The sequence below is a fragment of the Neoarius graeffei genome, chromosome 18, assembly GCF_027579695.1.
Source record: "Neoarius graeffei isolate fNeoGra1 chromosome 18, fNeoGra1.pri, whole genome shotgun sequence".
NCBI classification, from domain to species: domain Eukaryota; kingdom Metazoa; phylum Chordata; class Actinopteri; order Siluriformes; family Ariidae; genus Neoarius; species Neoarius graeffei.
The window spans coordinates 46,084,070-46,098,040 of NC_083586.1; the positions used below are offsets into that span (position 1 = coordinate 46,084,070).

The window sequence follows — 13,971 nt, forward strand, 5'->3', positions numbered from 1 at the left end:
TTCATTTTTTAAGCAAAAGAAGTTTTATTTAAAAAAAAAATCTAATGTTGAACATGGCGGTACCCCTAATGGCTTCTTATTCACTACACAGGTGCTCTACTTTTTTTTTTTTCAATTGACTGGAATAAGTATACTCCATTAGTGTACTCTCGCTTCCATTTCAGTATATCACAGTAGTTACTTAGTGGTTAGCTGTCTTTATTTTTATCAGTTATTCATCACTGAACTTTGGTAATTTATCACCAGGAACAACCACATGTTCAACTCCACCTTCAGTAATCACCACCAAATGAGCGATGCCACCACTCACGTTATCTCTGCCAATGGCCAATGCCAAAGCTGGAACGAGACAGAAAGAGAGAGAGTGTGAGTGTGCCAAACATTAGCAATATAAGGCAAGATATTACCACAGTTATGTTTGACTAAATGTACAACACATTTACATCATTCACTGTCTAAGTTGGAGATATAATACTGTTAGTCAACAAATTTCGGGATTCAACAGTGTCACAGAATGACGCTGTGGCAGCAGGGGCATGGTCAAGCGCCGGTCTGTGACCGGAGGGCGGAGTCAGGGAAGGTAAGTGGCAGAATCACTACACCTAATGTCAATTAACCTGTGTTTGTGTGTCTTCCCAGCAACCGCGCCCTATATAAGGAGAGAGAGACAGCAGAGGAAGAGAGCTCTCTCCCCAACCAGACGACTTGTGTGTGTGTGTGGCTGGGAGAGTTAATATTCCACTGAAAAGGGAAAATTAAAGAGTTTTGTGAACTCAGTTCTGGCCTGCCGTCCTTCTGTGCTCCACCCACCCATACGAAGTGCTACAGACACTATACATACTATTTATACTACTGTTTATCGGCACTACCAGTCAAAAGTTCTGGTATACTTGCTCATTGAAGATATTTTTCATTTTTATTATTTTCTAATATTTTGGATGAATAATGAAGACATTGACACTATGAAATAACACATATCCCTCATCAAAAAAACTCCCATGCAGGGATAGACCAAGGATGGCTCACGTAACATTAAATAGTTCCACCGCTGATTAAGCAATGTACAGTTAGGTCCATAAATATTTGGACAGAGGCAACATTTTTCTAATTTTGGTTCTGTACATTACCACAATGAATTGTGAACAAAACAATTCAGATGCGGTTGAAGTTCAGACTTTCAGCTTTAATTCAGTGGGTTGAACAAAATGATTGCATAAAAATGTGAGGAACTAAAGCATTTTTTAAACACAATTCCTTCATTTCAGGGGCTCAAAAGTAATTGGACAAATTAAATAATTGTAAATAAAATGTTCATTTCTAATACTTGGTTGAAAACCCTTTGTTGGCAATGACTGCCCGAAGTCTTGAACTCATGGACATCACCAGACGCTGTGTTTCCTCCTTTTTAATGCTGTGCCAGGCCTTTACTGCAGCGGTTTTCAGTTGCTGTTTGTTTGTGGGCCTTTCTGTCTGAAGTTTAGTCTTTAACAAGTGAAATGCATGCTCAGTTGGGTTGAGGTCAGGTGACTGACTTGGCCATTCAAGAATATTCCACTTCTTTGCTTTAATAAACTCCTGGGTTGCTTTGGCTTTATGTTTTGGGTCACTGTCCATCTGCATTATGAAACGCCGACCAATCAGTTTGGCTGGATTTGAGCACACAGTATGTCTCTGAATACCTCAGAATTCATCCGGCTGCTTCTGTCCTGTGTCACATCATCAATAAACACTAGTGACCCAGTGCCACTGGCAGCCATGCATGCCCAAGCCATCACACTGCCTCCACCGTGTTTTACAGATGATGTGGTATGCTTTGGATCATGAGCTGTACCACGCCTTCACCATACTTTTTTCTTTCCATCATTCTGGTAGAGGTTGATCTTGGTTTCATCTGTCCAAAGAATGTTCTTCCAGAACTGTGCTGGCTTTTTTAGATATTTTTTAGCAAAGTCCAATCTAGCCTTTTTATTCTTGAGGCTTATGAGTGGCTTGCACCGTGCCGTGAACCCTCTGTATTTACTTTCATGCAGTCTTCTCTTTATAGTAGATTTGGATATTGATACGCCTACCTCCTGGAGAGTGTTGTTCACTTGGTTGGCTGTTGTGAAGGGGTTTCTCTTCACCATGGAAATTATTCTGCGATCATCCACTACTGTTGTCTTCTGTGGGCATCCAGGTCTTTTTTCATTGATGAGTTCACCAGTGCTTTCTTTCTTTCTCAGGATGTAGGCTACCAAACTGTAGATTTTGCCACTACTAATATTGTAGCAATTTCTCGGATGGGTTTTTTCTGTTTTTGCAGCTTGAGGATAGCTTGTTTCACCTGCATGGAGAGCTCCTTTGACCGCATGTTTTCTTCACAGCAAAATCTTCCAAATGCAAGCACCACACCTCAAATCAACTCCAGGCCTTTTATCTGCTTAATTGAGAATGACATAACGAAGGAATTGCCCACACCTGCCCATGAAATAGCCTTTGAGTCAATTGTCCAATTACTTTTGGTCCCTTTAAAAACAGGGTGGCACATGTTAAGGAGCTGAAACTCCTAAACCCTTCATCCAATTTTAATGTGGATACCCTCAAATGAAAGCTGAAAGTCTGGACTTTATGTCCATGTCCATTATATAACTATAACTTGAATATGTTTCAGTAAACAGGTAAAAAAACAAAATTTGTGTCAGTGTCCAAATATATATGGACCTAACTGTATCTCGTGATGTCAAAAAAACAAAACAAAAAAAGGATATGGTGTGAGTCAGTCATGGTATATCCTGGATATACCATGAACTGATGTCACAATTTCAAGCTATACGGCCGACTTGAGTCACGGCTGTGGCTCCGTGAGCATGTCTGTGTATGTAGGTCTACGTATCGTGATCATGCCTAGTGAGGCAAGCAATAACATGGTACATTGCACATGCGCAGGTCAAAGGTCGCTCTGACGTAAACAACAAACATGACTGCCTCCAGCGAGTTTATGCCGAGATTCAATCTTAACACTTTTAGTTTGGAATTTTTTGATGAGGGATATAAATCAAATATACAAGGCACTGACAATTATGGATTCTTTGAGGTGACTGGCATAGTACTATTTTCTGTGGGGCTGTACCAGTCACCTCAGAGAATCCATAATTTCAACCGGAGCCTCTCAGTGCATGGTATATTAGATTACTAAATCATGACATGAACAAGAACATGGTAAATCAAAACTATTATATATATTTTTAAATTCTTAACAGTATTCCTGATGAAGCTGTTCTGTAACTCTAACTTAATTTTCTAGTTTTCTGTAATGCTGGTTAGCGCCTTAAAATCCCAGACTCACTGGTAGGCCCAGCCTCACACATTCCTCACTCTCATATCTACATAACTTATCCCATTACATTCACAGTAGTTACTCAATAATATGCTTTAAATAGGTCTATGGGATTTAACAGGGCTTATTACCATTCGTAACAAACTGAATGCATTCCTTTTGGCTCATATTAGGTTTGTACTTAGCGTCCATGTAGCCATAGATATATGTGCTACCAGAACCACCGATGGTAAAGGGTTGACTAATCAGCATCCCTCCCATTGATACTGTGTACACCTAAAACACATACACACACAAAGCAGAGAGAAAACATATCAAGATGGCTGTGGGGATACTTAGTATATCTACAGTGATGTATCTAGTGATCTAATTTAGGTGAGAAGTCATTTACATTTTCCAGCGGGGACTTCAGTCTATAAAGCCAGTATCTTACAGGGCTGCGACAACTTGCGACAAATTGCGAACGTCATTCGCGAGAGAGTTTCAAAAGTGTCTTGAAACATTCGTGGGGCTTCTCAATGTCCTCGCATGAGTCGCAAAGTGTCGCTCCTTCGTCGCTGAACATGTTAAAAAAATTTGTGCGACAAAATTTCTCTCAAAATAGCCGCAAATATGTCACTGGTGTCGCAAAGCCATCACGAACCCTTCTCAAGTCAGTTTCCGTGAGACAGGAAGTGCGAGTTCAGCCAGTATCTCACTGGGCTGCGACAGCCTGCGACTAGTTGGAGACACAACAATTGCAATAAAATATGCGAATATCAATTCAGTGTGATTCCAAGTGAAAATTGTCGCTAATTCGCATATTTTATCGCAATTGTCGTGTCTCCAACTAGTCGCAGGCTGTCGCAGCCCAGTGAGATACTGTCTTAACTGCACAGGCTCCATCTGAGCATATATTAATTACTGTCGGCTGTGATTCGTTTCACAGTCTTTAGCTGAATGTATACTGTAAACCGCTACCACACCATCATACCTGTGGCCCTTTCTTTTTGTCCCAACCCGCTGTGATGAAACCAGCCTGTAGATCTTCCCTATTATTGTAGCACAACTCCTTTAGCACAGTGGCTGCAGCTTTCACCAAAGGAGGAGACCCCATCTGTATACTAGGCAGAGAGAAGGCATTGGGAAAAATTTAGAAACAATTTTGATAGACAGCTCATAGTATAAATTCAAGTAATGCTGCTGAACAACTCTTCTGTTCAAATGAATAATACTAGCAACTTTACATATTGTTTAAAGCGAGACGGCCTTTCGATTTCATAAAATCGGTGAAATTTAGTTCCCTCTGAAATTTGGTCATTGTGATACATGTTTATTTCTGTAATATATCACAAAATATCAGGCCATTCTGTGGCTGGGAAGTTATTTAATTTTAGGGGATTCCTGAGCAAATAATGTGCATGAAATCGCTCGCTTCGCGCAGTCAAGCAGACAGAGGAAGTCCATGTGCACATGCGCAGGTTTACCTTTGACTGTGCACTGACAGTTACATAATTTTGTCACTAAACGAACAGCTGATCACACTGAGGTGCTTGCTGACCGTTGATATTTATTAGTTTGGTCCTGCGTTTCTTTTCCTTCGCAACATAACGTCTTTTCTTCTCGCTTTCCGTTACTGTAGTCAGTCTTCCACGATTCATTCACACACTCACGTCCTCAATTTTCTCTCCTGTTTCAAATTTGTATCCCACAATGCCTTGCGCGAACGGGGAAAGCCCACCACGTGACGCATGACAAAGTATCTTAAATTGGGTCATGCTGAAGCAGGCAAAAATAGTGGAGAATTTAGGGTCACGTGGCCCTAAATTCATTAATTGTTCTATTAAAAAAACCCTAATAAAACTGGAAGTCTGTGATTAGAATTCAGTAGCTTTCAGTCTACTAAACAAAAATAACTGGGTGTCAGAGCAGTCTATCTTTAACTAGACATACAAATTATAACAGTGAATTTTTTAAAAATGGGAAAATAGAACATAAAATCAGCAAAGTGAAATTAAATGGATACAAGGATGAGGAAAAAAGAACAATCAAAAATAAAAATACAGAATGAGAAAATCCTTAAGGTAAACTGATAAAAGTAAATGAATAAATCAAATTTGTATTTAAAAAAAAACAGTAAGACTACAAAAATGCAATAACGTTCAAATACTTTAAAGGCCCTATTAGCTTTACTCAGTGTGCTATTATGTGCTATTAAACAACTTCTTTAAAATACATTTTGGTTTTCAAAATGCATGACTGTTGCTTTATGACATGGTGCATTATCCTGCTGGAAACAACCATTATAAGATGGTAAAACGTGGCCATAAAGGAATACACATGGTAAGCAGCAATACTCAGAAAGTTTGTTGCACTCACGTGATGACTGATTGGTATTAACAGACTCAAAGTGCCTCAAGAAAATGTTCCCCACACCATTACGCCATCTCCAACAGCCTGGACTGTTGATACAAGGCATTTTGGGTCCATGGATTTAATGCAAATGGTACCAAATTCTGACCCGACCATCTGTGTTCCTCAGCAGAAATCGAGATTCATCAGCCCTGGTTACGTTTTTTCTAGTCTTCAAATGTCCAGTTTTGGTGAGCCTGTGCCCACTGCAGCTTCAGCTTTCTGTTCTTGGCTGACAGAAATTAAACCTGACAGGGTCTTCTGCTGTTGCAGCCCATCTAACTCAAGGTTAGACAGATTGTTTATTCTGAAATACTTTTCTACTCACCATAATTGTACAGAGTGGTGATCTGACCATTCTCAACTGACCTTTCTCATGAACCAGGTGTTTCCATCCACAGAACATCTGCCCACTGGATGTTTTTTTCCCCTTATTGCACCATTCTGAGTAAATTCTAAAGACTGTTCTGTCTGAAAATCCCTGGAGATCAGCAGTTATAGTTATATACACAAACCAGCCTGTCTGGGACCAACAACCATGCTACGGTCAAAATCACTGAGATCACATTTTTTCCCCATTCTGATGGTTGATATGAACATTACCTGCGTTCCTAATAAAGTGTGTACGCATGCACACACATTACTAAATCTAAATAAGTTTATGCAAGCCTCAACGCCAGGCAATGCCCAAATGCCCGATTTGCCCGACCAAGATGCTCGGGCAGAAATATTTTAGTGAGTTAGGCCCATTTGGGGACACCTATGGTTGGTTTCTTTAAGCACAAAAATGATTTTTGAGCGAGTACATTACAAAAAACAAGACGTATTAACCAGCATCCTCGCCTCCCCTGTGACTGCCATTTTGTTTTTTACTTCCCGATTTGTCACGGTGATTCTGATTGACTCGCTTCAAGCGCGTGTGCGCATTTGTGCTTTTCATCACTATGAGTGGTCGCTGGTGCCCTCTATGTTTTCCCGGGTTGACGTCAGGACGTCCATGTATATATGTAAAAAAGCTAGTGGTAAGTACATTCAATGAATGGAAAGACATGCTTTTGTGTCTCAAATAGTAAACCACACTACAAAAGTTGTTTAATTTCCTCCTAAATGCAATGGCAAACTGAATGATAAGACAGTACTGCAGTACAGACTCCTGTTTTATAATGTTTTTAGTTTTATAATTCATCTTTGCAATATTGCTAGTCATTGTTATAGTCAAAACAAAGTGTGTTTTGTGTCCTAAACTCGATATAAAAAGGCGTATTATATACTGTACTAGTACCGTATGTAAGTCTTACATATATGATATTGATTTATGTTTCATGTTTTCAGGGCTTGTCCTGTTCTTCTGTTGCAGAAATAAATGTTGTTTTTAAAAATAAATGTTGTTTTTTAAAAAACATGTACTTTTGTCTAAGTAACTCAATTATACCCCTAGAAAAAATATCAGTATTGCCTTGAACCGTGTACTTGAAAACTTGCCAAAATACCACAAAATTTTAGGGCAAAAGGAAATTCAAGGGGGGCAAAAAACTTTTGAGGCCATTTAAGGTGTCAAAAGTTAACGTTGATGCCTGTTATGGATAATTACCTGTGGAAAGACAGCTGAAACTTGGCCACTCTTGTGACATGTTGTGCATCTGCCAATGAACCAGCCATGCAGCAAAATATCCGATCATGAACCTGGATCAGCTTGTTAATGACCTTAGATGATACATAAGACCTATAGATTACAATAAAACAAAAAACACAACAAAGGAAAATAAAACATGAATATCATGGAATTTATTGAACAAATGCTAAATATCCCATTTATCACACACAACATACTGTCCGTCCATCCATTATCTGTAGCCGCTTATCCTGTTCTACAGGGTTGCAGGCAAGCTGGAGCCTATCCCAGATGACTATGGGCGAGAGGTGAGGTATACCCTGGACAAGTCGCCAGGTCATCACAGTGCTGACACACAGACACAGACAACCATTCACACTCACATTCACACCTACGGTCAATTTAGAGCCACCAATTAGCCTAACCTGCATGCCTTTGGACTGTGGGGGAAACCGGAGCACCCGGAGGAAACCCACGCGGACACGGGGAAAACATGCAAACTCCACACAGAAAGGCCCTCGTCGGCCACTGGGCTCGAACCTGGACCTTCTTGCTGTGAGGTGACAGTGCTAACCACTACACCACTGTGCCGCCCCATAGCATACTGGTTAAGTAATATTTGTATACTCACCCACCAATTGAGGCCCTCGAGTCTGAACCGATGATAACGCCTCCATTGTACGTCACTGCAATGATGGTAGTCTGTCAAAAAATGGCATGAGTGTTAAGTTAATATTTTTTACATACTGTATGTTAAAATTCCTAGGGACCGTGACACTCTTTACCCTTGAGCCAGTCTCGATAAATTTTCTGTATTAACTCTATTGTTAAAGACTTCTAGCCTCGGCCTTGAAACTTGGACTCAACCCCCTTAACATTTGGTCTTGATCCATCCATGGAAAGGGACTACATGGCCTATTATTTTAGTAGTGGACCATTCTCAGTACACCAGTGATGCTAACATTGTGGTGTATATGGAGATGGTACAAGTGTATCTGGTGTAGAGGTATTGCTAGAGTGTACAATTACTGGCAACTTGTTGGCTCACCTTGTAGATGTTCAGTTGGAAACTGTCGATCATCTTGTATGCACAACTTATGTTCATCCTAGTATTTATCAATGCCAGTTTCTTACCACTGGGCATTTTTTGGTGGACTGTTGTTAACCCAGGTGTAACACTGAAGCGTTACATCCAGAAATGCTACACCACCTGATACACTCATAACAACATCACACACACTATCATGTGAGTGTCACTGCTGTGCTGATGGTACAATTTCCAAATAGTATCTGGTCAGCAGTGGTCCCTTTTTTTTTTTTTAGATTTTTTTTGGGCTTTTTTCACCTTTATTGGATAGGACAGTGTAGAGACAGGAAATGAGTGGGAGAGAGAGATGGGGAGGGATCGGGAAATGGCCTCGGGTCGGAATCGAACCCGGGTCCCCGGATTTATGGTATGGCGCCTTATCCACCTGAGCCACAACGGCCAGCAGTGGTCCCTTACCGGTCCCTTTACACCAAAAGGCTTAAGTAAGGCGGGCTGACAAAATGTGCAGTTAAAAATAAAAAATGCTTTTATTTTACCTACTCTAAAGGTACTTATTAAAGCGGTCAGGTTCAGGTTCAGATTCAGCATGCCTTAACCCTTAAAGGTTATAGTCACTTCACTGAGAAACTAAAGGCTGAAAGAGTCAAAGGGGCACCACTCCACAATCGACTTGAAGGAGTTTCTGGCTCTCCAGAGCCGACGCCCTTTAGATGGATCTTGTATTTAATTCCATCAGGGTGTCCAGCCACCAAAGAGTCAGTGGGGAGATGGTTTAATCACCCGACCCTGCAGCAGGTAGTACTGGATTACAGGATACCAGTAGCAGATCTCCTGATGTGATCTTAAAGTAGTCACTGAGTGCTGAAAAATGTCACACATACAATTAATTCTAATGATAACATGTACAGTATAATATAGGTTGATTATAAATCTGGTTTCTATATCACTATGGTGTTTTACTGTAGTTATTTTGTATTATGACATTACAGCTAAACTCATGTTCTATGCTCGACCAGCACAATAATGCAGAAATTAATGTTGCGCCTCACAGCTCCAGGGTCCCCAGTTCAATCCTGAGCTCAGGATACTGTATGGGTGGAGTTTAGCATGTTATCCTATGTCCATGAAGGTTCTCCAGGTTCTTTGGTTTCCTCTTACACGCTCAGAAAACAAATTACATCACTGTACCTTTAGGGGTACAACGGCTTGTCACTGGGGCAGTAACATCTAAGGTATTTATTTGTACCATTTATATACCGATTGGGAACATTTATGTACTTTTTTAACCCTAAGAGGTTAGCTTGAAGTCCAATAATGAGGCCTAGGGGGTACATTAGTGTAGCTTGTGCCTTGGGGGACAGAAATGGACTCCTACGATATCCCTATTTCTGACAGCATCCCCTCCCATGGCAGGATCTGGTCTGTCCCAGTACTACCTAGCTATTTGAGGCACATGGGGCACATGCCAATCTCCATTTCTATAGCCCTTGGTTACAATAGGGGGCTAGTCCTCTGGTAACCGCAAGAGTTTGACTCCCTACTTGCACCTGTATTGTAGTGTGCCTTACCAGATGGCAGTAGATAACATTTTTATAATGGTCTTTGGTATGACCCGACCACGAGTAGAACTCGTGATCTCTCAGTCGAGATGCGGACACGCTGACCACTAGAAGCCAAGCCAAGAATCCTTTATTTGTCATACGCACACTCAATCACAGACTTAAGCACACAGTGAAATTTAACCCATCTGAAGCAGTGAACACACACATGCACACAATGAGTGTACACACATACCCAGAGCATCCAGGGAGCAGTTGGAGGTTAGGTGCCTTGCTCAAGAGCACTTCAGCCCAACCTCAGACCATGTCCCATGTTAACCTAACCGCATGTCTTTGGGGGAAACCCACACAGACACAGGTTGAACACGCAAACTTCACTCCGCTGGGCTCGAACCCAGAACCTTCTTGCTGTGAGGCAACAGTGCTAACCACTACACCACCGTGCCACTCTAGGCCAAGTCACGGTATTTCTAGTGGATCAACTGGCTATGTTAAATCGGTTTTGGGTGTGAATGCGTGTGTTTGTGTGTGTTAGACTGGTCTGCACTGGGCTTGTGTCCCATCCAGGGTGTATTTGCTACAGCTGTGATCAGGATGAAGTGTTATACTGAAAATGAATGAATGAATGAATGAATGAATTCATAGTACACTCTACTATTAAAGTGTACCTTTCCATTTCTTTTAGTGTGTATATTTTAGTGTAACTTTAACATATAAAACTGAACAGTCCTTAATCCCCAATTGTATACCTTAAATCAGTTCAAAGGTACCTTACATTCAAAGTTACACACTACAGGGATGAGAGTAGAGGGTACCACCTCAGACACAAGGAAAGATACAGTTTAGTACAGTAGGGGTTTTTTTTCTGAGAGAGAAATGGAGGCGTCATTCTTTAGATGAAAGTGAAAGTAACTAAACACAATGAAAACACATTTATGCTTCGACAGAACTGCAATATATTACCAATAGAAACAGCAACGAATCATCAAATGAAATGAGAAATAAACAATGTAGCCTTCAAAATGTGATTTCTTTTTCATGGTCAGTCTCTGTTCTCTTTATCCGAGCTCAGTCTGATTTGAAATCATAAACGAGTCTCTATCATCAGTCAATATTAATAATACAGTAAGATATACTTACACCTGTGCTCACACCTTTACTCTGGGATTTTGCTGGGTCCATAGCTACTGTACACAGAAGTGGCAGTTTTGGACGATTAGATTCAGGAAACTATCACGAGTCCAAACAGCCGGGTGTGTTGCGATCAGACACAGAATTACAGCGCCATCTCTGGTCAATAACGTGTAACTGCAGCCAAACCAAAGTCCACATGAACCTTCCAAGGTTTTGAAGAAGAAACCTTTATTTGTCACATGTACACTTCAAGCAGGGGCGGCACGGTGGTGTAGTGGTTAGACCTTCACAGCAAGAAGGTCCGGGTTCGAGCCCCGTGGCCGGCGAGGGCCTTTCTGTGCGGAGTTTGCATGTTCTCCCCGTGTCCGCGTGGGTTTCCCCTGGGTGCTCCAGTTTCCCACACAGTCCAAAGGCATGCAGGTTAGGTTAACTGGTGACTCTAAATTGACCGTAGGTGTGAATGTGAGTGTGAATGGTTGTCTGTGTCTATGTGTCAGCCCTGTGATGACCTGGCGACTTGTCCAGGGTGTACCCCACCTTTCGCCCGTGGTCAGCTGGGATAGGCTCCAGCTTGCTTGCGACCCTGTAGAACAGGATAAAGCGGCTACAGATAATGGATGGATGGATGGATGGATGGATGGACAGTTCTTTAATATGGGCGGCATGGTGGTGTAGTGGTTAGCACTGTCGCCTCACAGTAAGAAGGTCCTGGATTCGAGACCAGCGGCCAAAAAGGGCCTTTCTGTGTGCAGTTTGCATGTTCTCTCTGTGTCTGTGTGGGTTTCCTCTGGGTGCTCCGGTTTCCCCCACAGTCCAAAGGCATGCAGGTTAGGTTAATTGGTGGCTCTAAATTGACCGTAGGTGTGAATGTGAGTGTGAATGGTTGTTTGTCTCTATGTGTCAGCCCTGCGACGATCTGGCGACTTGTCCAGGGTGTACCCTGCCTCTCGCCCATAGTCAGCTGGGATAGGCTCCAGCTTACCTGCGACCCTGTAGGACAGGATAAGCGGCTAGAGATAATGGATGGATGGATGGATGGATGGATGGACAGTTCTTTAATATGGGCGGCATGGTGGTGTAGTGGTTAGCACTGTCACCTCACAGTAAGAAGGTCCTGGGTTCGGCCCATCGCCCTACGATGACCTGGCGACTTGTCCAGGGTGCACCCTGCCTCTCGCCCATAGTCAGCTGGGATAGACTCCAGCTTGCCTGCGACCCTGTAGGACAGGATAAAGCGGCTAGAGATAATGAGATGAGATGAGATTATGATTGGTGGCACAGTGGTTACTGTTGCTTAACAGCAAGCAGGGTTGTGGGCGAGCTGCCATTTTGAATCCTCATTCACGGTTGTAATGCAAATGGCTTCCTCCTTGGTATACAAGTGCACTTCCATGGCAGGGATAAAACTACATTTTGCTGCCTATGTAGTCCCCTATTTATACAAATAGGAGTCATTCAGGATTCAGCCATGTTTTTGATCGGCGTTAGCAAGTTAGAGGTTTTTAGCTTTCTCCTGAAATGTTTTCTTTTATTTCTTCTTCCTCAGGGTAGTAAAACTCGCTTTCGATGTGAAGACTGTCGTTATCGCTATCCATGCTGTAAAATTAATGCTATTCTCCTGAGAAATGCTGGTAAAAATTTACAAGATTTTTAATAATCTTATAAATAAATCTTATATAAAAAAGATAAATGTTGACAAAAAAATTCTACGTTTGTTGTTCTTGTGAATGAGCGAGTCGCCAGAGGTCCGTAACCAGGGTCCGTAACTGGGGTCCGTACCGTAGGATACGGACCCGCTCACCAGCCAATCAGAGCGCAGGATTTGGACCGCGAAAAAAATACTACTAATTATTTCATTAGCAAGAACAGAACTTGGTAAAACAGCTTTCTCATCATATGCACCAAATGTCTGGAATGAACTCCAAAGCATTTTAAATCTAGAATCACTTCCATCTTTCAATACTTTTAAAAACCTTTTAATGTCAACTCTGACTGAACAGTGTCATTGTTTTTAACTAGGTGCCCTTTAAGTTGTGTGTCGGTATTAGCTTGTTATTTGTCATATTAAGTGTAATGTCTTGTTTGTGTTTTAGTATGTATAGTATGGGATTTGTGATGTAGTTTGTAACTTTGTCTTGTTTTTTTTTTTTAAATGAATTTTGAAACTTTTTGCCGCCAGTCTTGTCCAGGACTCCCTGGGAGAAGAGTTATTGTAACTCAATGGGACTTTTCCTTGTTAAATAAATAATAAATAAATAAATAAAATTATTATTATACTTCCTGGGAGGCACGGTGGTGTAGTGGTTAGCGCTGTCGCCTCACTGCAAGAAGGTCCGGGTTCGTGGCCGGCGAGGGCCTTTCTGTGCGGAGTTTGCATGTTTTCCCCGTGTCCGCGTGGGTTTCTTCCGGGTGCTCCGGTTTCCCCCACAGTCCAAAGACATGCAGGTTAGGTTAACTGGTGACTCTAAATTGACCGTAGGTGTGAATGTGAGTGTGAATGGTTGTCTGTGTCTATGTGTCAGCCCTGTGATGACCTGGCGACTTGTCCAGGGTGTACCCCGCCTTTCGCCTGTAGTCAGCTGGGATAGGCTCCAGCTTGCCTGCGACCCTGTAGAACAGGATAAAGCGGCTACAGATAATGAGATTGGGCGGCACGGTGGTGTAGTGGTTAGCGCTGTTGCCTCACAGCAAGAAGGTCCGGGTTCGAGCCCCGTGGCCGGTGAGGGCCTTTCTGTGTGGAGTTTGCATGTTCTCCCCGTGTTCGCGTGGGTTTCTTCCGGGTGCTCCGGTTTCCCCCAAAGACATGCAGGTTAGGTTAATTGGTGACTCTAAATTGACCGTAGGTGTGAATGTGAGTGTGAATGGTTGTCTGTGTCTATGTGTCAGCCCTGTGATGACCTGGTGACTTGTC

At 42.1% G+C, this 13,971-nt stretch overlaps 1 protein-coding gene across 1 annotated transcript; it reads right to left on the bottom strand.

Annotated features, from left to right (window-relative positions):
* On the bottom strand, nt 1-11,201 carry psmb12 (proteasome 20S subunit beta 12). Its single transcript, XM_060898928.1, has 6 exons — nt 11,067-11,201; nt 7,951-8,021; nt 7,299-7,430; nt 4,290-4,419; nt 3,448-3,592; nt 1-339 (listed from the first exon to the last, which is right to left on the bottom strand). The coding sequence occupies exons 1-6, from the start codon at nt 11,106-11,108 to the stop codon at nt 212-214; spliced, it is 648 nt and encodes a 215-aa protein (XP_060754911.1). The 5' UTR covers nt 11,109-11,201; the 3' UTR covers nt 1-211.
* Nucleotides 11,202-13,971: the final 2,770 nt, after the last annotated feature.